General features: G+C 38.0%; 2 protein-coding genes across 9 annotated transcripts in view; one reads left to right on the top strand and one right to left on the bottom strand.

Annotated features, from left to right (window-relative positions):
- mrtfbb (myocardin related transcription factor Bb) overlaps positions 1-20,983 on the top strand; it is a 40,457-nt gene extending 19,474 nt beyond the window's left edge. For 6 of the 7 annotated variants that reach the window (XM_058770616.1, XM_058770614.1, XM_058770612.1 and 3 more), the window contains 14 exons: positions 2,613-2,678; positions 4,026-4,081; positions 5,701-5,776; positions 5,902-6,042; positions 6,210-6,373; positions 6,663-6,770; positions 8,239-8,486; positions 9,881-10,049; positions 10,129-10,857; positions 10,952-11,083; positions 14,055-14,180; positions 14,623-14,757; positions 15,357-15,417; positions 15,496-20,983. In XM_058770616.1, the coding sequence (XP_058626599.1) occupies positions 2,613-2,678; positions 4,026-4,081; positions 5,701-5,776; positions 5,902-6,042; positions 6,210-6,373; positions 6,663-6,770; positions 8,239-8,486; positions 9,881-10,049; positions 10,129-10,857; positions 10,952-11,083; positions 14,055-14,180; positions 14,623-14,757; positions 15,357-15,417; positions 15,496-15,956 (2,672 nt within the window). In that variant the 3' untranslated portion in view covers positions 15,957-20,983. The remainder of the gene's footprint in view (positions 1-2,612; positions 2,679-4,025; positions 4,082-5,700; positions 5,777-5,901; positions 6,043-6,209; positions 6,374-6,662; positions 6,771-8,238; positions 8,487-9,880; positions 10,050-10,128; positions 10,858-10,951; positions 11,084-14,054; positions 14,181-14,622; positions 14,758-15,356; positions 15,418-15,495) is intronic. The other variant, XM_058770617.1, reaches the window with a different exon arrangement.
- Positions 20,850-24,155, bottom strand: snrnp25 (small nuclear ribonucleoprotein 25). 2 transcript variants are annotated; one of them, XM_058770624.1, is made up of 10 exons: positions 23,681-24,155; positions 23,473-23,563; positions 23,295-23,400; positions 23,143-23,217; positions 22,176-23,022; positions 21,817-22,017; positions 21,518-21,634; positions 21,368-21,409; positions 21,096-21,243; positions 20,850-20,982 (listed from the first exon to the last, which is right to left on the bottom strand). In XM_058770624.1, exons 1-5 carry the CDS (start codon positions 23,888-23,890, stop codon positions 22,965-22,967), a joined length of 540 nt encoding a protein of 179 aa, XP_058626607.1. In that variant the 5' UTR covers positions 23,891-24,155; the 3' UTR covers positions 20,850-20,982; positions 21,096-21,243; positions 21,368-21,409; positions 21,518-21,634; positions 21,817-22,017; positions 22,176-22,964. The 2 variants fall into 2 exon arrangements, with proteins under 2 accessions (XP_058626607.1, XP_058626606.1); XM_058770623.1 differs by lacking the exons at positions 23,143-23,217; positions 23,295-23,400; positions 23,473-23,563; positions 23,681-24,155 and having other exon boundaries at positions 22,176-22,967.
- Between the last annotated feature and the right edge of the window lie 116 nt (positions 24,156-24,271).

The raw sequence follows: 24,271 nt of genomic DNA, 5'->3' as shown, positions 1-24,271 counted from the left end.
ACGATTCGGGACAGAGTGTTCCAAGCTGTTGGGGGTTTTTTAGAAGAGGCACTTGGTCCCCTCCTTTAGTCTGTCCACTCTTTATTCAGCTGTGATACAGAATGTATGTGTTTAACGAACCCCCAATGCCATTTCTAAACTCTTCTGTTTCCCAGGCCTTGTTCTCACAACGGCTGGGTTTATTTTAGCAGGGGTGAGTCAGACAGAGTGGTCGCTCTCCCGGGACTTCGGCAGAACTGGGTGTGCTAGGCCTTATTCTGCAGCCAATCAGATCGGCTCTGTGCTCCCAGTGCCGATGACGGGTGGAAGCGGGGGTCTGCTGGGCATTTGTCACAATCAACTACCATCCTCCTCTTTAAATGGTTTGCAGAGGAGTGGTGTTATTCTCTTGAACCAACATGCCTACGCATGTGTGTTTTGAAATGTATAAACCAAGCCGTCTTGTTATGTTAGGATGATGAAATTGCATTCATGGTGTATGTAGTAGGCTGTGCATAACGGCCTGCATTTCACCTTTTCGCTTGTCTTTTTGATGTTCTTGGTTGTTAATGCACCAGTGCCTCCTCATCCAAAGCATAACACCTTGCATCTCGCTTTGTATGGACAGCAAATCCAAAGCCAAGAGTTCAGATGACATCACCTCGAGAAGCTGATAGGACCATTGCAGTGTTTATTATTTTGTGCTTTGGATGCTGTCCTGTTGTTGATCTCTTTTATAAACCGCATTCTGTTGTATGTTTGCTATTGAGGTCAAAACTGTTTTGTTTTTTTGTTTTTTTTGTTTTTTGTTTGTTTTGTTTTTTAAAGCTTAACTTTTAATACATTTCATTTGAAGTACAAATCTTGGGTTGACCTTCATCCCAGAAACATTTTTGGTGAAACATTGAATGTTGTGGATTATTTTTTTTAAAGTATTAAGTTCAATATAATTTATTACCAGAAACACCAAAACTGAGCAATGCTACTATTATTAATTATTCGCTATTCAAATTATGCATACCTATTCGACTTTTGATTTTGACATTTACTACAAGGGAGTTGAAATAATGTAATGCTTTGAGAATAAATACCTCAATACCACACATTAATATTTGTCCTTTGGCGGTGGAAAAAAACGTGAATATGGTGGTTACAGCCCTGAAACTGTGAACCTGAGGTGTAAAAAACAAATTTTTCGAGTTCAGTGCTATCATTTTAGTATCATTAAAATATTATTATAGTATTATTTTGAATTAGTGTACAAAATGTTTTCTGTTTTCATTTTAGTTTAAATTATTTATAATTTTGTTTGTCATTTTTATTTTTTTAAATGTCTGGTTTTTTTTTTTTTTAGTAATTTTTAATTCAGTTTTAGTTATTCACGTATATCAAGTTAAACTAAATGAAAATAGGAAATCTTTGCAACTTGCTGAAATAAAATAAATTTTAGTTATTTATATTTTATTTCAGTTTCTAAGGTTTTAGTTAAAGAAAATTCTGTCATTAATTACTCACCCTCATGTCATTCCAAACCCGTAAAATCCTTTACGGTCATTTTGTCCAAAATTTTCACACGTTGAAAAATAAATATGACCTCACGTTATGTCAATCACGTTTACACACTGCCTCCGAAGTTTTCGCCGTCACAAAATTCGGATCGGAATCTATTTTTGTTTTTTTTTTGCATTTTTCGCATCAGTGGCAAGCATTTTGAGAGGTATTTTGACTGTTCAGAGCCACCTACAAGTGAACGCCAAAATCCAGAATGGTGATTGTCAAGTTCATCCACTTCGTCTCGCAGCACAAAGCTGTATATAGATCCTTGCACACAGAGTTCACAGAAATTGGTGGTCGTCTTTTTAATATGTGGCTCTAGTATCACTAGCAAAGCATCAAACTGAGCCATTAACATCCTGAAGTAAACTTTGAATCGCCCGTGATAATCCCGCTGCTCCTTAATAAGTAGGGGGAACTCTCTGTCCTCTCTATATTTTAGGATTGAATGGGCCCAATATTTCCTTTCTTTTTCTTTTTTTATAAGAAGCGAGAGGACAACAAAATCATCCTCAATGCTTGATTTCATTTAGTAGGCTACTGTTTTTTACGAATTTTTTCACAACGGATTAATTAATACGCATCGGACTCAGTGTGCAAGGTTTCTGTGTGTGACGAATTTTTAGGATTATGAATACGAAAAAACGCATACGAAAATTTCGGACTCCGTGTGCAATGTCTGCAATCTTCGGAACACAAATTAAGATTTTTTTATTAAATCTGAGAGCTTTCTGACCCTGCATAGAAAGCAATGCAACTGACACGTCCAAGGCATAATAATGCTGAATTACGTCTTTTTTGTTGTTTTTTGTGCTCACAAAAAGTATTCTTGTAGCTTCGTAAAATTTAAGGTTGAACCACTTATTTCACATGGACTATTTTAATGATGTCCTTACTACCTTTCTGGGCCTTGTCAGTTGCATTGCTGTCTATGCAGGGTCAGAAAGCTCTCGGATTTCATCAAAAATGTCTTAATTGGTGTTCTGAAGATAAACAAATGTCTTATTTTTGGGTGAACTATCCCTTTAAAAGTAGAAACTCATCGAAGTGTAACTTTTCTGTTTTTGCTTCCTCCACAGTGCTTCAGTTAAGACTACAGCAGAGGCGCACACGCGAGCAGCTCGCAGACCAGGGCATCATGCCACGTGAGTATGCATGCTTCATGGAAACATAACGCTCAAATGTCAACTATTAATGTTTAGACAAATTCAGCCTACATGCTGTGGACTTTCATGAAAAAATCTGTTAGTCAAATGATCTACTTCCTTGTTATTTTAACTCCTATTCCAGCATCATTAACACAGTGCCGCTCATGTTATCACCTAAGCTCTGCACACACACTGTACTTATTCTTCATAAAGTGGAACACATTTACCTCCAGAAACGGTTTTGTTTGTAGATCACCCTTTTGATGGCAGGGTGATGGAGTAAGTTATGCGTGTCGGTAAGGAGAGCAGTTCTAATAAAAGAAAAGCGTCTGTTGAGGATACAAACTGATAAGGAAGGAGAGATAGAACAATGGTGTGACTGATGTCTGTCTGGAACAGCAGGAGCTGTCCTGCTCACTCAGTGCTTGCCGTCTGTATAGGGCCCCTAACGTCACGGTCCAAGTTCCAAGAGTAACAAGAGTGAGTCAGCGACTGGGCCTGCACTTTTGCTCAGCAAGATCTGTGGTTACCTCCCGGGCTTTAGTCAATGCTTAATGGCTCGGATTCTCCCACAATGACCAGTTCTTGCATTCTTTAATCATATTAATGTCAGGCTTATACCTTTCCTGAAAGTGTTGTTGTAAGAGCAGCAGACTATTTAAGAGGCCACTCTTGGTTAGTGATATACGACTAATCAGGGTGAGCAACTAATGTCTTGTCAACTAATTAACTAAAGCTAATCAAGCCAGCAGCAACTGTGACCGAACGCTAATTTCCTGTTGACCATGGATGTAGATGACCGTTCAACACCCACTGAAATGCTCATAGCAGAAATGTTTCTTCAATATTTATTTATGAAATATTTGAGAAAAAACTAATATTTTGGTCTTCCAGTAAAAAATGTAAACAATATTTAAAATGGTCAAAACATGGTTTACTCAAAGGAAAATTACATAAAATGATTAGACTTGTTTTGAGAGAGTATATCTTGAATTAATTGTATTTTTCTTTAACCATTGGCAGATTGACTTTTGTTTTATGCACAAGTCTAACAAAACACCTTTTAGTTTACAAATTTTCATGCACACATTCTCTAAAGTGGATCAAAATTATGACTTTCTAGTTCAGCTTAAGTAGACAAGACAATCTTAGATTTTCCTTCAGGGTATAACTGCATGAACTTTTCTTTAAGCAGAAGTAGTTTAGCACACAGCAGTTAAACAGCAAAATGTTTAAAAAAGCTTTGTTCCATGAAAACGTGATGTATTATATAACAGGGTATTAAATAATTTAATTTGACTTCTTGTTTTGAAATGAAGGCTTTGAATATATTTTTCTTTCCAGCGCTGAAGACACCTGCAGCTTTTCACGGGCAGGTTAGAAGTCTGGAGAGGGCAAGGGTAAGACTCAGAAATATTCTTACACATTAGTGAACTGGACTTTACACAGGTTTAATAATATAATGTTATCTAAAAATCACGATAGTTCCATTATATGTGTTTATCATTTAATTTGCTAAAGTCATGAGTCTGAGTAAAGAAATTCAACATTTGTTTACATTATTATTTCATACGGAGTTAATTAATTACATGGTATATTAAACTTTGTTGGCCATCAGCCACCCTGTGTTCTAGAAATCAACATTTGACAGCTACTATAGTGCTGTGAGAACAATACCACATGTATTTCATGTAGGGTTGTTCCGATTCCGATACTAGTATCGGAAATTCCACCGATACCACAAAAAATTCTGGCATCGGTATCGGCGAGTACTTAAACCCATGTACCGATCCGATACCATTTTCTTAAACAAGACCTATAGTTATGCGCGCTAGCTTTGCTTAACGCTGCAAAACAGAAATAAATTCTTTGAAGAAGCGAAGAAGTACAAACGTGCAAGCACATTGCCAGTAAATCACTTGCATATGTGACTAAATCTTCACCCTGAGCGACTAAATGATGTCTAATATTAGCCACTGGCTGATAAATAATCAGATTTTACTCGCCAGTATGTGAGTTGGAGGCTATGTATAAGTTTAGCGCAGATATATTGTCACTCGCCGAACACTCTGACTGAGCGCTTCAGAGTTTCTCTCTCCGTCAAGCGATCTATTTTTCAGATCATCTGAATGAATGCGCAGCGCACCTGTATTTGACGCACCATAAGCTCTAGTGTGACGTGCACGACTCGCCGTCGCTTTGCTTTTTTTCTCACACGCAGAGAGAGAGAGAGTCTTTTACATGTAGCGCGTCAATTCCGAATGGTATGTAAACGATATTCTTTGTTGTATTTTCCTGTCAAAATAACGGAGTTCCTTTGGAATTCTTCAGTTTAACTGCCGGGTTCTCTGGTAGTAGGCGGAGCTAATGCGCAAATGACAATCTCATTGGCTGGCGCTCACCTATTATCGTCCCTGTTTTGATTTCAGCAAATCAGTTCGAGCAAACTCAGACAACGTGATTTAATATTCATGAACCCAGCAGCTCATTAATCCTTAGTGCGTTTATATTGTTCTTAGAATTCATAGTATGATTATTATTATTATCTTATCAGTATTATTGATAGTTTTTTTCCCCATTTTTACAGAAACAGACTAAGACGACTAGAAGACTAATATGCATTCATACATGGTTACCAAGTTTGAATTCTAATTGCTAAAGTTCTATCAATAAATAATACTTGATTATCATAATATAATTATAATGCTTGACTGACTGATGTTAAGAGTGTAATTTTTTCCAAACATTATATAATATATTTTTTGTTTACTCGCCAGACTATCTATATCTATCTATCTATGGTGAAGCGCACCATAAAATAATTGTATCAATTCATACAGGGCTAGTAAGTAGTACATACAGCTGTATAACCAGATACACAGTATCGGATCAGTACTCTGTATCGGCCGATACCCTGAGCCTAGGAATCGGTATCGGGAAGGGAAAAAGGGTATCGGAACATCTCTAATTTCATGGAAATTCTTAATTGGTTTATTCATATTGCATTTTCGTCATACAGACTGAGAATTTCCTGAAGCATAAAATCCGCAGCAGACCTGACCGCGCTGAACTTGTGCGTATGCACATTTTACAAGGTACGCACATGATTGACAATGCGCTTAAGAGCTAAAAATGAGTCTTTTTTTGTTTCACTTCCTGGATACTTAATTTATCTCGCAGCTTTAGTACAGTATGATCTGATGTTGTGTTTGTATTTCAGAAACCCACGCAGAGCCTTCTTTGCAAGCCACTCAGTTGAGACTAAAGAGAGCGCGTCTAGCAGATGACCTCAATGAGAAGATTGCACAGAGGCCCGGACCAATGGAACTGGTGGAGAAGAACATTCTGCCTGTTGACGTTGGTAAAAAACAATTAAATATTGTATTATTTTCATGCTTAATCAAATTAACTGGAATTTCCAAGGAAAGGAAATGTAAGTTACTAAATAGTTTTGTTTTGTGTGGTGTTTTTGTTCTGGTTTTGGTTTGGGTTTTTTTTTTTTTTTTTTTTGTATTTTGTTTGACACAGCAGCTGGAGAACTGGATGTTTATAACTTCAATGAGGACAGCAGTGAAGCTCTGTCTCCAGAGCAGCCAGCTAGCCATGAGTCTCAAGGCTCTGCATCTTCTCCTGTTGAAGCCAGACTGCCCGAACCATCCTCTGTTTCGCCTCCAACTGGCTCCAAACTCCAGGTCAGCGTCTTAATGGTCCCTAGATTCACATCCAGACTGATATCCAGTTCAGAAATATTCAGTTCTAATATTTACGGTTAGCTTATGATAAAAAGATCTGATAGAGAATGCTTTCATTAAATCATATGAAGTATGAAGCTCTCCAGAAGAGCTAAGTAGTGTCTGTTTTCTCTACAAATTATCCAGACATCAGCCTTGTGTTGCTGGTTAGATTTATACCTCTCTGTCCCTTCTTGTGGCCATGTGGCTTTTAATATCTTTTTATCAACTGTGTCCACCTACAACCCAGAGTTTAGACTTCCTGAACAGAACATCAGTAGAAGATGGCAGAGTAATGACTTCCACTCTGACAGTCACTGCTGCTGCTCCCACAAAGCCTGGACCCACCCTCGTGAAGGTAAACCATATGTCCTAACCACCATGATGTCATTTCCTGCCTATGTTTATTTTTGAGATAAGGGTCAGTGACTCACAGCATTACTGGCTAATTTCACAATAGCAACTCCAGCTAAATAATGAAACATACCACACTGACTGTGAAACTGAAAGAGTAGGAGGTAATAAATTGATAATGCCGAAGTTAGATTAAAGTACTGATGCTAAAGAGTTTTTATAGAATTTTATATAAACTAGCATTCAAAAGTTTGGGGTCAGGAAGATTTTTCAAATGTTTTTGAAAGATACCTCTTATGCTCAATAAGGTAATACTGTGAAATATTATTACAGTTTTAATAGTTTTAAATGTATTGTAAATGTAATTTATGCCTGTGATTTCAAAGCTGTATTTTCAGCATAATTACTCCAGTCTTCAGTGTCACATGATCCTTCAGAAATCATTCTAATACGATGCTTTGCTGCTTAATATTTTTGTGGAAACTGCGAAAAGAACAGCATTTATTATAAACATCTTTGCTGTTACTTTTGATAAATGTAATGCATCCTTGCCGAATAAAAGTAGTAATATCTTTAAAAAATAATAATAATACTGACCCTAAACATGTGAACAGTAGTTTAAATATTTAGTAAAAAAAAAAAAAAAAATATATATATATATATATATATATATATATATATATATATAATATATATATATATATATATATATATAGCGTATGGTACCACAGCGTAAAGACAGGAGAGCAGTAGAGCTGTTGTTTGTCACTCTAAAAAGCTTGTTTACAACAACTTCAAAGGTACCTTAGGCCAAATCAGTTTCAGAAGAGCAGCAGATGTAGAGCTAGAAGTGCTAGCAGCCGTCTTCTGTCTTCAATTGGAGGTTAAATGAAACATTCACACTCATAATGCGGAGAAGAACAAACTGAAGCTGGGGACATAGAAACAGGAGTCAGGCAATAACTTGTGCATTTATCATAATCCATGCCTTCAAAGCATACTGCGCATATTTTCTCCATGACAGAGGGTCACTGCTGACCCAGTGGAGCTTCGGGAACCTGCTCACACATAAGCCAGCTTGAAATTGTGTTATTACATCGATGACTTTCAACTCCCTTCCCCAGAAGCCAAACCATTTTCATGTGTATCCTGTGACTCCGTATTTTGAAACAATGAGGGTCATGTCACCTCCACACATCCTGTTTCCTCTTCCTGTGATTTTAGGTAGATGTTCATACAAGTCCTGCCTATTCACAGCGGTCACAAACCTGCGGTTTTGCCCACAAATCTCTCAGCTTCTGGTATTCTCAGTGTTGGCATCTCTGTTAGCAAGAGAATTGAGCTAGTTGAAACATTATTGCAATCACCTAAAAATCACAAAGCAAATAGATTTGCAGAAGCGCAAGGGTGTTAACTGTGGGATTTCAGGTGGACACCTTTTGTTCAGTTCTTCTGCCCTTGTTTCCATGCAGCAAAGTCAGCCCAAACATTCCAGTGACAAGAGCCGAAGCAAGAAGAATAAAGAACCCAAACCACGAATTAAGAAGCTCAAGTATCACCAGTACATCCCACCTGACCAGAAGCAGGAACCTAATGAAGCCCCGATGGACTCGGCATATGCCAAGCTGCTTCAGCAACAGCAGCAGTTCCTGCAGCTCCAGATTCTCAGTCAACAGCAACAGCATTACAATTACCAGGCCATATTACCAGCACCACTCAAGTATGTCACACTTCCAATAGGCCTATAGTTTCCGACATAACATGCAACCCTTATCATAAGCACCTTGTGTCACTAAAACCTCAACATGAAAAGCGTTTTTCACAATCAATTTGTTTAATAATTCACATATGTTAATAGAATGATATAACATGAGTATACTATGCTGATTATTTTTTCGATGTCATAACATGTTGTTTGAATCTGGATAAACAGGAACAAATTTAATTACTGATTATTTGGTAAACTCTGTCAGTGATGTAATTCTACATTTAATGAAAAACACATTTCTGAAAAAAAAAAATGCTTTGCTGCAAGAAAAGTGGACAGCTCAAGCGATCCAAAGCACAAGACAACTTAATTTAATGTTAAATGTGTGTGCTGTTTAATGCTCGTTTTCCTCCAGTTCCTTCCTTGCATTTCATAGCTGCATTTTGATGTTACAAATTGAGTATTTGCATTTTGCAAAAAGACTGATAATATAATTTGGACAAAATATTTAGTTTTAGGACTTTAATTCAGCTTCATTGAAATCATACATTTAACTCCTAATACAATTGTTATGAGAGACATATAGAGATATATTCATAGAATAAATAAATGACAGTAATGTCTTCAGAAGAATGAATGTGTTCTAGCAGAACATGATACCTCTTGTATTAGTAGTATTATTATTTAATGATTTAATCTGTCTGTCTTTAGGATAGTTTTTGTGTGAATTAATGTTTAGCATAGCCTACAATTATACTTTTATATTTGTTTTGTATAGCCTTCAATTTGCACATTATGTTGAAGGAGAATATTGAGCAGGGGATGGAACACTGTATATTTTTCCAGTATATACAAGAATTACATTTGGCCTTTTTATGTGTACATTGTGCAGATTGTTACTGTAGCAAGTTGACGCACATCACTTTTTATGGACACTGTAGTTTGGCACTTCACTTCATAGAGCTCAATGCCAACACAGGCACTTTGTGCACATGGCTTAAAAACATAATGCTAGTTCACTTGTGTAATGTCAGTTCAGTTGAATCATTGGTTACGGACCAGTGCAGTTGCAGTTGCATATGATTCTGATATATCAGTTTCAGCTCTGACACTAAAAGGATTTACTGTGAGCCTGATTGCTTTGCAGCAGAAGTATGTAACTCGGAAAAGAATGTGAGCGTTGTGTGCTATGAGCGATAGACTTTAAATAATGGTTTCACCGACTAATCATGTCTAACAGACCTGTCATCACCCCAGCTGTAGTACGGCAGTTCCTCAAATTATTTTCCATTTTGGCTTCTGTTGCTGCAAGATATACCTCTGCTTCTATTGTGTAGAAAGACCGTTTATTGTAAATGAGGGAACAGGAAATTCCCATTGCATTTAAAATCCTTCATCCTCTACAGGCCAGCAGCTGAGAGTCAGAACAGCTGCCCCAACATCACATTGAGCACCAGCCCAAATCTTCCCGCTCCCATTGTGGTATCTCTGCCCAATGCGGCTCCTTCACGTCCCAACAATACGGTGACCGGTCGTAAAACCGGGTCTCTGCCTACCAACCTAGATGAGATGAAGGTGGGTAACATGCTGATTTTATTTCCTGCTCCTACAATAAATAAGTATGCAGAAGTACAGCTGTTCTTTGAACCTGTAGGTGGCTGAGCTTAAGATGGAGTTGAAATTGCGAGGACTTCCTGTATCCGGCACCAAAACAGATCTCATAGAAAGGCTTAAGGCCCACCAGGAGAGCTCTCAATCTGCTACAACCATGGATACAAACATCTCCAAAGCTTCTCTGCAGCCTGACAGCATGAGCACAACTCCACCCGTTTCTCCTGAGGCCTCCAACATGAGTATGGAGGACAGCAGAGACAGTCCCATCAAAGCTCTATTTACATTGTCTCCAGCCCGTCCACCAACAGGCACCTCACCCCTCAAACTCGCACCTGAAGACATGACCATGGACATCAAGGTGTCCGAAAAAGACCAGCGCCTTCACGAGAAGGAGCGCCAGATTGAGGAACTCATGCGTAAGCTGGAGCAGGAGCAGCGGCTGGTGGAGGAGCTAAAGATGCAGCTGGAGGTGGAGAAGAGGAGTCAGCAGGGCGGAGGGCAGCACCCTGAACCCAATCCATCAGTCCAGGTTAAAGAGGAGAACGGAGCCTCCATGAGCTGCAAGTCCAAGCAGAGTCCCCTGCGGCAAACTACAGGTGTGAAACAGGAAGAGCCACATGCCCAGCGGCACCACACCCCAGTCCAGCAGTTCTATATCAACACCCAGCAAGTCCCCCAAGTGCTGCATCAGCAGACCCTGATCAACACTCAGCCAGCTGCACAAATCCTGCTGCCCATCAGCCTGCCCAACAATCCCATCAACACACAGGTCTCTGAACTTTCATGAAATGCCAGTTCTATGTCAGTGCGGAAAATGTATAAAATAATATCTTATTTGGAGTTTTTCTCTATACTTTTTGCAGGCGCAGACAGTTCTCCAACCAACAATGCCCAGTTTGGCTCAAAGCATCATACAAACACCACTTCTGCAAACACAGACGTCCAACAATACAATGTTACAACAGCATTCAAATCAGACGCCATCTCCACCTCAAGTAAGCAAACCACTTCTGTGCGATTTACATCAAGCAAATGAACAAAAAAATCACTGAATTAAAAATGAAAATAAATAATAGAAATCAGACTACATTTTAACTGATCAAATGTCCAACAACAAATATGCACTGAGGAAAACACAATGTCTCAAATGCATTAAATGGCACAAATATTTGAAAGTGACGTGACATGTGGCCAAGTATGGTGACCCATACTCTGGATGGGTTAAATGCAGAGCACAAATTCAAAGTGCACACAGCAGTGAACACACACACCCGGAGCAGTGGGCAGCCATTTATGCCAGGGCTCTGAACCGGTTCAAGGAACGAAAACGAAAACCGGAAAAGAACCAGAAACCAAACCACATTTTATAGTTCCGAACGGAATAAAAAATTTGAAATGACCATTAACCGGTTAATAACGTTATTTTATCATTCCATTTAATATTTGAAACTTGCTGTCAACCAATCACGAATTAAAGTAGTAGGTCCAACGCGTGAAATGCCGCCCGCACTCAGCTGTGAACTCGCAATGGCAATGCACCGGCATTAGAGTTTATCCTAGGATAGTGTAAGATGGATTCAACAGATTACACGCACCTGCAGCGCTTCTGTGAACGGAGAAAACAGAATAAACTATAGGCTTACATAAAAAGGAATATGTATAGGCTATATGCACAAAATATTTCACTTAAATCATTCACAGATTAACAAAACAAAATAAAAATAAAAAATTATAAAAAAAGAGCTGAGTTTCGGTTTGTGACACGATCCAAAATCCAAATTTTAGCCTACATTATTTCTGAATGTAGTCATAAAATACGAATTAGCCTGTTTTTTTTTTTTGTTTTTTTTCTCCTCAAAACGCAATTTTATAAGAGCGTTTAACAATGCAGCAAACATTTTTAAATATCTTGAAAAAATACTTTAATGTCGTTAAAGCGTTAGCAGATTTTTTCTTTTGTTTAGTAGGCTACATTTGGCCAAAATCTATAAAAGACGATGCTGTATTGGCTATGATTAAGCGCAGAGGGTTAAGATACCAGATTTGTTGTTTTTTCTTTCTTTTTTTGAGTAAAGAAAACGCTGTAATTTTTTTAATTTTTTATTATTATTATTATTATTATAGGCGAAGAAAGGAACGATAATACATGAGGAGTGCAGGAATAGAAACGTTAAAATATCGAATCTGCTCTGAGTGAACCGATTGAATTTTTTTTTGTTTGTTTGTTTTCAAGCCCTGATTTATGCTGTGGCGCCCGGGGGGCAGTTGGGGGTTCGGTGCCTTGATCAAGGGCACCTCAGTCATGGTATTGAAGGTGGAGAGAGCGCTGTACATTTACTCCCCCCACCTACAATTCCTGCCGGACCTGAGACTCTAACTCGCAACATTTGGATTACGAGTCCGACCCTCTAACCATTAGGCCATGACTTCCCACGACTTGCTGTTTGCCATGGTGGATCAATTGATCCATGATCAACATTAAGGGCTGATTAAGAATAAGCGTGCACATCAAATTATCCTGACTCATTGAACCTGGATCGAATTAGTGAGATTGCGTGAACTTAAATTGCCGTTTATGAAACCGCTTTAGTTAATTTGTTAGGTTATTTCAAGTCAGGTTTGGGATTTTAATCCCCGCTTTTCTTAGCGTCTTTTATGAAACAGCCCCCCTGAAGACCTTGATTAGCTAAATCAGGTGTGTTTGATTAGGGTTGGAGCAAAACTGTATAGAGCTGTGGCCCTCCAGGAATTGAGTTTGAGAACACTGCCCTATCAACTGCATGGCAGCACACTATCAAACACTCAAAGCACTTTTACCAGTCCTATAGAAATGTCTTTGCAACCACCCTGAACACCCTAATAACTGACACCCTAACAAAGACCGTGCCACACCAAACGGCCAATGTCCAGCTGTCATTGATTAGCTTTTCGGGCGACTGAGCATGTTGGGTTTGCAGCACAGTCTATTAGTGAGAGACCATTTAGATTAGCTGTTCAGTTTAATGCTGGGTTCACACTTTTTTCACTGCATATCAGTGTACAGATGACTTGGTTTGCCGGCTTTTTGCGGGCTACCATTTTTGACTAATAAATCCATGCTTGTGCGAGAACGCTTGTCTCTCACGTGAATTTACATTATTTCCTGTATCAATTCTCACGTTTGCCTTGTCTTCAAACTACATTTCACAACCAGAGTTGTCAGCGACTCTTCCTATTGAAAATCATGTAGTGATTACTGCCATCTACTGGTATGGAGAGTAATTTCCTCTCAAGCAGGCTTAGAACATGTGTGCTGGTTGACCATTGGCTGTAGTCTTTGTGGCATTTTCAAGCGCATCTTTTTATCCCAGACACAGGGCAATATATGAGCTATGAGCTACTTTAGACGTACAAGGTAATTACGATATCCATTATGCATTCTAATTGAAAAGACACAACAAATCACAAATAATGATATTTTACTTTGCAGTAAAATAGAAACATTAATACAACAGTTAGAAATGAATACACCATATGATCCAAGTTGTTTTATGTATGTATACTTTAGGGTGCTTGTAGATCTTAACCTTTCCTCTTGCTTTTAATGTTCCCGCACTTCATAAATCCAGTTCAGCTCACTATTGTGATGACAAGGCCCAGACGCATTTCTCTCTGATTTGGCACGTAGGTTGAAATGGAAAGCCTTTCTGAGGCCTGCAACACATTCTGTGCTTATCTCTGATGTTGCCCTGGCAATAGCAGTTGAGTTCAGGTGATGCATTACCCTCTCAACTACATCAAACGCAGACCTGACTAAATAGGTGACAGAAGTAGAGAGTGCAGAGAAAATCAGAAAGAGCACTTATCACTAAGACACAGGGTTGGTTCGAGAACAAGAGGCCTCTGTTTACACACTGATATACACAGATTTTCTTACTTTCACAGTGCACTGGGCCTAAAACTGCCTCCTGCTGCATTTGTTTACAGGCTTTACCCCTGTGTGGAAGCTCTTCTTCTGGGTTTGAGTACAGGCAGAACCAGAGCCAACCCATGGCAGACGTGCCCCAGTGCTTCCTCAACTCGCCCAGACACACAAATGGACCTACAAACAAAGTAAGACAAACTGACCACTCTGTTACGTTCTGAAACATACTCGGCATACGCAAGTACATGAACACACATTCTCCTAGCTGGCACAAGCTACATTTCAATGCACTTAAAAATGGTTTAGAACTGGTAATGCAAAACAAGCACACAATGCTTTCTCAGTTTTGCCACAAGGGGCGCTGTATTGGGTATTAAACTATCTACACACTGGGAGAGTAAACAGTCTTCTTCAGCTTCTTCAACTCAACTTGCTAGCTAACGATCATAAAATCAGAACAGAACACTTTAAAATTGTGGCAAGTTTGCACAGGCATTCAAATCTGTCTAATGCATGTATATGTTTTAGGCCAAGATCCTCTTGTATACTTTACTTTTTTCTTGTCTAGTACTCTAGAACTCTGCCTAGTAACCCCTATTACACAGTTTGAATGTTATATGCTTTGTTCAGCCTTCCTCGCCCTGTCAGCTCAACTATATCCTTCAGCCAACGACGTTTCCCAATCACCGCAGCCCAAAGAGCAAAGACCCACCCCGTTATGAGGAGGCCGTCAAACAGACCAGAGGTCTACAAGCCACAATGCAGGTAATTTTAAAGTTAACCCCAAAGTATAGTTTAGTTTTGACAGGCAAACACACAGCCATTCAAAGTATGCACCACTTGATAGTGTGCGGCAGCACAAAAAAAGGGAAAGTTTCATCTTTGTACAATGTCCGTGACATTTCTCTCCAGAAGTTATATCTGATAAAAATGTCTTCGAACTCCTATAATCTAGAGTTGTGGCCCATCAACGCTGGTGTCTTTTGTTGTTACCGTCTCTAGTAGTTTGTTGTTATGGTTCATCTCTTCCGTTTCTTTTTCAAATATGAATATAGTGGCGCCACCTTGTAGACAGATGAATTAGTGCAAGAATACGTCATTAGAAAATATGCTGATGATGAAATTTATGTCATGTATACTGTACGCATACCCTGTCCCTGGCATACGCATAAAAACTGAAGAATGCTCTGGGATTAAGGTTAACAGACTTTCCCACACCAAAATATGACTTCCCTCTGTCATTCATGTGCTCTGAATCCGAATATTTCCAACTCCATTTGAAGGGCACAGTACTAATATTGCACACTTGGTAATCTATTTTGAACACTTCCTGTTGTCTTAATACCTTGTATTCTTCCATAAAGGTTCCTACTGCTACCAGTCAGCACATGGACGATTTGTTTGATGTTTTGATCGAGAGTGGAGGTGAGAAAAGTCAAAACAGCTCTTTGATTTCAGCTACAATAGGTTTCTATAACTAAACCGTTTTCTGTGCTTTCCCAGAAATATCCCCTTTATCCAGGCAGGATCCTTCTCTGGATAAACTTCTTCCAGTGACGGCAAACATCACCACCCTGCCCATCAACACAGTGCTGTCTCGTCCTCCCCCGCAGATACACGTTGCCCTCACGCCCAACCAAATCCAAGCGCCTCCACCCAAAATGGTAGCCCTGGCCTCTGATAACCAGTTGGAGGCCCTGCTGGAGGACGCTGAGCCACGGACCCTGAGACTGATGGAGGAGCTTAAAAACCAGCTGCTGGAGCGGCCCCACTCCCCAATGGACACTTCAGATCTGACCTTCACTGACACGCCACCTTCTGCCCTCCCTCTGCAAGACGCAGGCCTCGACAACATGGAGTGGTTGGACCTTACGATTCCAGGTCCTGCTGGTATCTCCTCACCAACTGCAGTCTTTTCATCTGATTTCTTGGACTCCACTGATTTACAGTTACACTGGGACTGAGCTCACAAAGGGATGGAGACTGGAGACGTTCTGAAAAGATCTGTGGTTGGTTCTGAGGATCTGTGTGTAAACCACTGATAGTGTAGCATCAGCTTTTCTCAATTGCTCCTATATGTGCAGGTTTGCGTGCTGTTATTGTCACCAACACCTCTTTTAAAGCCGAAGAAGAATGTAGAGAGAGGTTTTTTTTTTTCACCTGTATATTTAGACAGTGAACTTCTGCTTTTCATATTTTGAAGCAGTCTTTGAAACTGCTGGCCTATATTGAATGTTAGAATGTTTTTTTAGATTCTGAAAAGTATAATTTCTTACCTAAGACAGAACATATTTTAAATGTATCATATTTTGGGGAAAGTAAGGATTACAAGTACAATCATAATGCTTTTGCTATTTGCGTTGTCCAGAAACTCTGTAGTTATAGAGTTAAAGGGATAGTAAGTTCAAAAAGTGTTGTTCTCATTCCAAACTTGTATCTCTTTCTTTCTGAATTCAAAAGATGATGGTTTGAATCTTGTTCAGCTGTTTGTTTTTTTGCCATAAAAAGTCATTGGGATCCAAAACTTTCAAGCTCCAAAAAAGACATAAAGGTAGCATAAAATTAATCCATATGACTTGACTGGTATATTCAAAGCTTTCTGAAGCTGCACCATTACTTTCTATGATAAACAGATCTTTATTAACTCTCAAACCATACCAAAACATTAATCAGTGCATACAGAGACCAAGTTAAATTTGGTTTCAAGAACTTTTCCATTTTCTTTTTATTTATTTTTCAGTAACATGGTTCACTCAGATATGTCACAATACAAAAGACTTGCATTTAATCACAACTTTAAATGTCAAACCTCACTGAATGTTGCATGTCATGTGCCCAATCAATCAAAAGCTGCATATTATACAAAATGATTCATATGGATTCATTTCATGCTACCTTTATGTCCGTTTTGGAGCTTGAAAGTTTTGGACCCCATTAACTTGATGGTATTAACAAAAACCAGCTGAAACGTTCTATAAAATACCATCTTTTGTGTTCTGTTGAAGAAAAAAGCCATATGAGTTTGGAACAACATAATGACATACTTATTATTTTAACTACAGAGTTTGCAAATGTCAGACTTTTGTGATGGAAACATCGTGCCATGGTAATTGTTACAAATGTGATGTCACCTTCATTGAAGGAACCTGTTTAATGGATCATTCACATTCAACTGCCATAGTCAATGAGCTGTTAACTGTTGCATTAGGGTACTCGAAATTGTGGCAGCTAAATAATAACATTCAATTTCTAAACATTCGAAATCATCCAGTGCATAGACTGGGAAAGGTCAGAGCGAGGTTGTTTACCAAACCCAGCATGGGGCCAAAGAGAGGGAGGGAGAGAGGCACACAAACGCCCGACTAGGGGCCATTATTATCCCTATCAAAAGAGTAGAGATAGAGTGGACAAGGGATCAGCTCTTACAGTCCGGACTGCCACTGTGGTGTGTCTTGACCAGGGAAACAACACTAAACAGGACCAGTGAAATTTTCATATTCAGATCAGAATGACATCAGAGAGCAGCTGCATTTTGATTTGGTCAGGCTCTTTCCTGCAGTACAGATGATGTGTGGTTTTTTTTTTTGGATGTAAATGAACTGAAATTGACTGTATTTCACAGAATTTGAGCGTCTTTCTTCATAACCACTGAAGTACAGGTAGCTGGCAGGTAATTTGCCTTTGTTAATGTACCTAAGCCTCATCTTCTCAGTTATTTGTAAGAATAATTTAGTTTTTTTTTTTTCTATGAAATGTGACAATGTAGCGTCATCTGCTGGAACAGTTTGAAACAGACGGCTGAATGATTTTCTTATCACCACTCCCCTTCAGATGGATCACTACGAAATGTTTTTCTTCAGTGTTTGGCAAATGTAATAGCAGATTTCTCTTTAGACACTCTGTGAAAATATGCCAAACATGCCAAATAGTGCACTTACTTGACCTTGGACTGAACTTACTGACAATCAGTTGCTTATCCAAACATGTTGTCAAAATGAAAGAATGTATTTCTATATTTAGAAATGTAATTTCTAAAGGGATATCATAGATCTGTCTCTATCAGAGACCCAAAGCTTTTAATTTTGTAAACGTACCATTTTACTGCATTTATGTAGTTTTCACACACATTTTTTATTATCACACATTTTATGGCTCTACATGTATTTTTTTTAGAGTGAAAAAAGACCCACGGTGTAGTAAAATCCTATCATAAGACCTTAAATGAACATCTAAAGACGATTAGGGTTTGTGTATCTTTTTTCAATATGTCCATCAGAGTAATTGCTCTGTTATGAAGAGGAAAAGAGAAATATATGAAATCTTACTGACCCTTTGAAGTGCGATGTAGGTTGTATGCCTCAGATTTTGCACAGTGTATATATTTTACAATATACATTTTATATAAATGTATTTGTGCAACTGTAAATAATGTTTTGAGGTTATCTTTGTACATATCTTTGTGTATATACAGCCTTTTATCATTAAAATGTTTCTGTATTTGAAACTACTTGTTTGGCCTTCCAAAGGACAGAACCATGTTCTGGCCCCACATAACCTTTATTTAGCAAAGCTAACAACACAATAAATAGACTTAACATTTGACAGTTTACCAAAGATAAAAATGTTTAACCAAACGTAACCAACAGAACTAGATAGAATTGATTTTAACCAGCTGAAGAACTCGTACTCTACTACATGCAAACAGAATCAGGCATTTGTTAAAGTACTGACTGGGTTTCTGCAGATTTTATAAAGGTAAATGTTACACTTTTTAAGACCCAGTAAAGGAACTTTTAAGGAATAAATTGAAGGCAACACAATGTTTTCAAAATGTAAATGTCTAAGTAGGAAAGAATGGCTTGTATTATGCTGGGGGGACACCAAAAGATTTTTTAAAATCTTATAAGATCTTCAAAATGTGAAAGACCACCATGACAAAAATTACCAAAAATATAGTGTGTGGTGTCCTTGGGGTTCCCCCGTTCTTCTGAGCAGATTCAGTCACTCTTAACACACCTCACACCACAGGAAAATCTGATAAGATAATCTTTAGAACCACCAAGATAATCGGATTGTCGGAAGGGGAGAAATCGGCCCAAAATCAGCGCGATTATCTTGTGTGTACCCAGATTTAGTAATACTTCAAAATTCGAAAGTACAGCTTTCAACTAACCTCCATTACTTTTTAATTTATTTTACAAAATAAATAAATAAATACAGCTTAAGGTTTGAATAGCTCTGCTCCCAACCACTAGAATGTGGAAATTACTTTACTGTACCTTTTGATCACACCACAAAAAAAAATTAAAAAAAATGGAAATGGTTCTTTGGAAATGTCTAAACATCCTTAAATCAAGATGCATTTACTTGACAAGCAAGTCTGAAGATGATTAGAAGTCAAATTTGGTGAAAATCGGGCCAGTGGTTTGGGAGGAGAAGCAGGTTTTCAAAGAAAATCAAAATGGCAGACTGGACACTTGTGGTGTAATTAGTATCGATGGTATCAATATTCTCGGCATGATCCAAGGAAATATATCAAGACCAGTCTCATGACAAAAATAATCAAAAGCTATTAGTATTTTTTGACCACACGGTGGTGCTGCCCTGAGACTTTTTGAGTACCATCAGGGCATGGTACCAAAGACAAATACAGAGTTTCACAACAACATGATAATGCCTTCGTAAAATATAGCAAAGCTAAAGTCAAAATGGCCAACAATGGGAAAATTGGGTATCAATCAATTTGGTAAGCTGCACCAAATCTAAAGAGATAGTTGTGGTCTTGATTTTTGACCTAACTGTTCAGACGTTTTAAGCAAAAATATCAATTTTTTCACATCACCTGACAACTAGGTGGCACTGTGCCACAACTGTGCATGTACCCTCAGGTCATGGTTGTCATACACACGGAGTTTGGTCTGAATATAAAAAAGCGTTGCATAGATATAGCCTTTCGTCCATTTTTGTGCTTTTTGTTGAATTCATTCATTCATTGCTTGTTATTCAAGGCTAATCAACTTGAATTCCATGTTGTTGTTTTGTCAGCATTGTCTGAACATGATCTGGTTCAATTGTTTATGTAAATCAGACTAATGGTCTAGGAGGAATTTGAAAAAGTAGGTTTTACAGAAAACTCAAAATGTCATGCGCTAGAGGAATTGCGTTAAAGACTAAATCTGCTGTGGTTAATGCTCAGACTGTCCTCTATACATGTGCCAAAATTCACAACTTTTTACCATACGGTTCTATGTGCTGCCATAGACTCAAGAGCGAGAAGACGACGACTAAAGGATACAATCGGTATCTACAGACCTTCAGTGCTTGGCCCCTAAATATCTGCAAATAGGCTCTGAAAAATCAGCTTAATTAAACCACATCTTTGCAGATATTTATTATTGTTGTAAGCATAAACTCACTTAATTGTTTTCAGTTTTTCCAAGACTTAATTTTACATATGCATTTCAAAACCTCTTAAAACCTCAGAAACCCTAAATGCATCTTGATTCCATTTTTTATAATCCTGTACAACCTGAAAGTGTTCAGTGCTTTAGCAAATATTCAACCCAAAATTCAAATTTGTCATTGAATGTTCTTTAAGTTCAAATCAGAAGACTGAAATCTCACGGAAGATTCATACGTCTTACATTTTCCTTTCGGTATGGATAGTTCTGGAGGTAAATTTTGAGGCAAACCGAAACGTTGGCTTAGTCCCCGCAAAGAGCGAACCGTGAGATATCGCCATCGTATCTTTTAAGAAAGGGTAATTCCATGGGGACTGTCCCTGTAAAACGTTCAGGATGACACCGGCTGAAACTTTTCAGTTTCAGTTCCATCAACCTTTTCAGTTTAGTTCACATTACGGGATTCAGAAATTCCACTCCTCAGAGCTTTTTGCATGTTTTTATGTGACTCCGACATTTTGGACACTTGTGAACGACGTCTTTGCATCTATCCATGCAGAACGGGATGGCACAGCAGCCAGCTATACAACTACACAAGAGACAAAATATGTCATGTTTAACCCTTAATAGTCATCACACAGTGGCATAGTGGACATAAATAAGAATAAATAAAGTAAAATATCAGACGACAGTTCAACTCACCAAAAAAGAATGGAAATAAGACACGCAATATAAGTCGCACTGCCAGATTTGGTTGTGACGTCTGTGGTTATATACTGGCGACAGAATGGACACTGCGTCTGAGCTGAGTGTCGAGGAAGTTGATCAACATCCAGAATCACCTGCGGAGCTGAAAAAAACAAACATGAGCCGCTTTCAGGAAGCTCTAGTCCTGTTGGATTTTGTATTTGCGTAATTGTCTCAAAAAACATCACATCTTACCATCACTGAAACTAGTGTCAAAACCTACTAACCTGGAAAAGACGGCGGACTGTCTATAGATGAAACAGTTGTGTCTGAAATAATAAAAACACAAGGACATATAAAGAACTGCACCTTCAAATACAAATACAGGAGGTCAAATTCCAAATGTTTAAGTATATCAAGATATCAAAGTGCCATACCTATTAAATGATTGCCTCCCAAACTTTCTTGCAAATTCCCCAGTTCAAGCTTTTTTTCAGTGAGAACTTTAAGCTGTTCTTCAATCTCTTTAAGTTCTTTAGTCTCTCTGGAATACTCTGTTGGTTACAAGATATCGTGTAAGCAACATTAGTTTTTCCTTACATATTGTAACACTATACCATGAGAAATCGCTATATTTACATATATAACCAAATTCTTTATTTAGGAATAATCCGTAAATGTCTTTCACTGTTTATTTGGCTTCTGTTATCAAGTAGTTCCAGCTAATGGGACTCACGTTGCTCATTCTGGCCATTGTTTCGCTTGAACTGGATGAGCATTGCCAAGATATTGCGTTTGTCAATCAGCTGCTGTCTGCGAAAGGACAGCCGGTTCAGCTCCTCAAAAATGTTCGTCAGCTGTTCATCAGGCATGTTGAAGTTTGAGATGACGGTTCACTTAAACTGCAAAAGCCTCAAACCTTCATAAAGCATCCACTCTGAAATAGATACAATAGTTTCATAACAGAAATGAGCTGTAGCGTCCAGTCAAGAAGAACTGTTTAATACAATAGTTTATTCCTGATATGAAAAATACTGTTCAACCCTAGTGCAAGTACAAAATTAAAATAAAAAAGTAATATATTTTAATAATTACCCATGTGTGCTGCAGTGTCTCTTCAGTCGCTCTTCACATTGCAGTAATAAGGAAATAAGAGGCTGGTCACACTGTAGCGGAACAGTATGAGGAACATGTCCGTAATATTTAAAGTGTGTGGTTTACAAGGGACAAGGGTCTTAAACTACAGATATTTACAGTTTTGCGACAAATCTGTGAGACTATAATATTAAGCATTTTAAAAAGCAACATTAATGGGACTTAAATTGCACTTTTGAAAACAACTAATTTTCACCATGTTCAGGTTTAATTATTTTGATCAATATAAAAGCAACATAAAATACACAAATATAATTTTTGTAAGCACTTTATGAGACATTTACTTCCAGTGAATCAGCTGTTTTGTGGCTGTACCATGTATACATGTTAATAACCAGGCATCTTTGAAAAGGAGGACTTTCACACATTTGCATCTTTGCAAATGTGACAGTTTGGGTTTCTGTCTCACTAAAAGGAACAAAGAGTCTTTATAAAATGTACTCCAAGAATATCTATTTAAGTTACTTGTTAGAATAATTGCTTCAACAAGTGTTGTCTTCACAGGATAAGTTTACCTTAAACAATTTAGTCATCATTTACATAATTTAAAATTCAATTCAAATTGTTGTTGTTGTTTTTTTTCATTTTTGTTCCACAGAAAAAATACAGGGAACGGTATTTGGTAGGGAATACCATGAGGATGAGTTTTTTTACTTTTTGGATGAACATTTCATTTAAATGTCTATTCATTATTTACAAATTTCAGCCATTAAACAGAACTTCATTTGTTCATTTCCTTCTCAGTTTCTTCAAAAAGGTCACTTCATCTCTGTTCCTGATCCCGTAGCTGAGGACAGAGGAAACACAATCAAAACATATCATAGTTCAAAGCACAGCAATTACTGTGCACCAAATGAATACACACATTAACACATTTCTACAAAAGCAACAGATTATTTGGACTCACTCCTTCAGCTTTCTTTTGTCATCTTCTAATTTTTCTCCATTGAAGACCAGATGAAATGTCCTCCACACGTATTTCCTTGACAGGGAAAGTAAATTAGGGGTTAAAAAAAAGCATATACAAAAATCACATCCTATACTTTTTTCATGTCTCACCAGCCGATGTGCTTGACACCTCCCTCTCGTTGTTGTTTTAGCTCCATATATCTGCAAATGGCTTTCTTGAGATCTAGAACCGTAGCAGACTGCACAACCACAATAGCTGTGAAGAGATTTTCTCCAGTTAGAATCAATAAATGTATAGAAATTAAAAACCAATTCCAAGAAAACTCACGCATGACTTCTCCATCAGCCTTACAAACACGAACAGTCATGGCCTGACCATATTCCAAAGCCACCTGAGAGTTCACCTCCTCCAACGTGACCTGAAGATCAGAAAAGATTCGGAATTCTAGAACTTATGAATTAATACATTCAAACATGTAGCTTGTTTCAGTATTATTCTATTAAAACAAACTCTTCATTGTTGTTTGATTGTAGACCTGAATTGGCAGATCGCACAGTAAAGGGTCCTGGACCATCAGAGCCAGTCCTTCCTCAAAGATGTCAAGAAATTCAGAGTGTGGCAATGCCTCCTCGTCTTCTTCTTCTTCTTCTTCTTCTTGCTCTTCTTTAATTTCATCTACAACAGTTTTCTCCTCAAACTCAGCCTCGTCGACATTCTTTAGGTTTTCTTCCTTTAATTCATCCATTTTCAACTGATAACAAGCGAAAAAAGTCTAACGTTACATCCAGAAATACGAGACATAAACGTGTCAGGTTCTTTCCATGTTTATTCAATCATTAATGAATTTAAACAAAATTATGGCATAGCTGGTACGTTATTTCTGAAAAAAAATTGTAACATCTACAGTTCTGTTGCGTTCCTTATATCCATTTTTTTACAAACACGCTGTCGGAATATTTCTGTGATGCACCAAATTGTAGTTCCGCGTACGTTTCTATGTTATATTTCCGATACTGACTATACAATTCTTAACATTTAAATAATTTAATTTAACATATATATAGTTCCTGACAGTTCTATGTATATATAACATATTATATTCCCTATAATTAGTGTTTATTCGCGT

This window comes from Onychostoma macrolepis, chromosome 03 (assembly GCF_012432095.1).
Source record: "Onychostoma macrolepis isolate SWU-2019 chromosome 03, ASM1243209v1, whole genome shotgun sequence".
Lineage (NCBI taxonomy): Eukaryota > Metazoa > Chordata > Actinopteri > Cypriniformes > Cyprinidae > Onychostoma > Onychostoma macrolepis.
The sequence above is the reverse complement of the archived record's forward strand: the minus strand, read 5'-3'. Positions and strand labels throughout refer to the sequence as shown.

What these genes read in the sequence shown, in the direction of transcription:
- snrnp25 (XM_058770623.1), bottom strand. Translation starts at nt 21,952, where the DNA reads ATGCCTGATGAACAGCTGACGAACATTTTTGAGGAGCTGAACCGGCTG. An exon ending in GGGAGGCAATCATTTAATAG is followed by an intron (nt 21,410 to 21,517) that starts GTATGGCACTTT and finishes TTATTATTTCAG; the next exon opens with ACACAACTGTTTCATCTATA. An exon ending in CAGTCCGCCGTCTTTTCCAG is followed by an intron (nt 21,244 to 21,367) that starts GTTAGTAGGTTT and finishes TGTTTTTTTCAG; the next exon opens with CTCCGCAGGTGATTCTGGAT.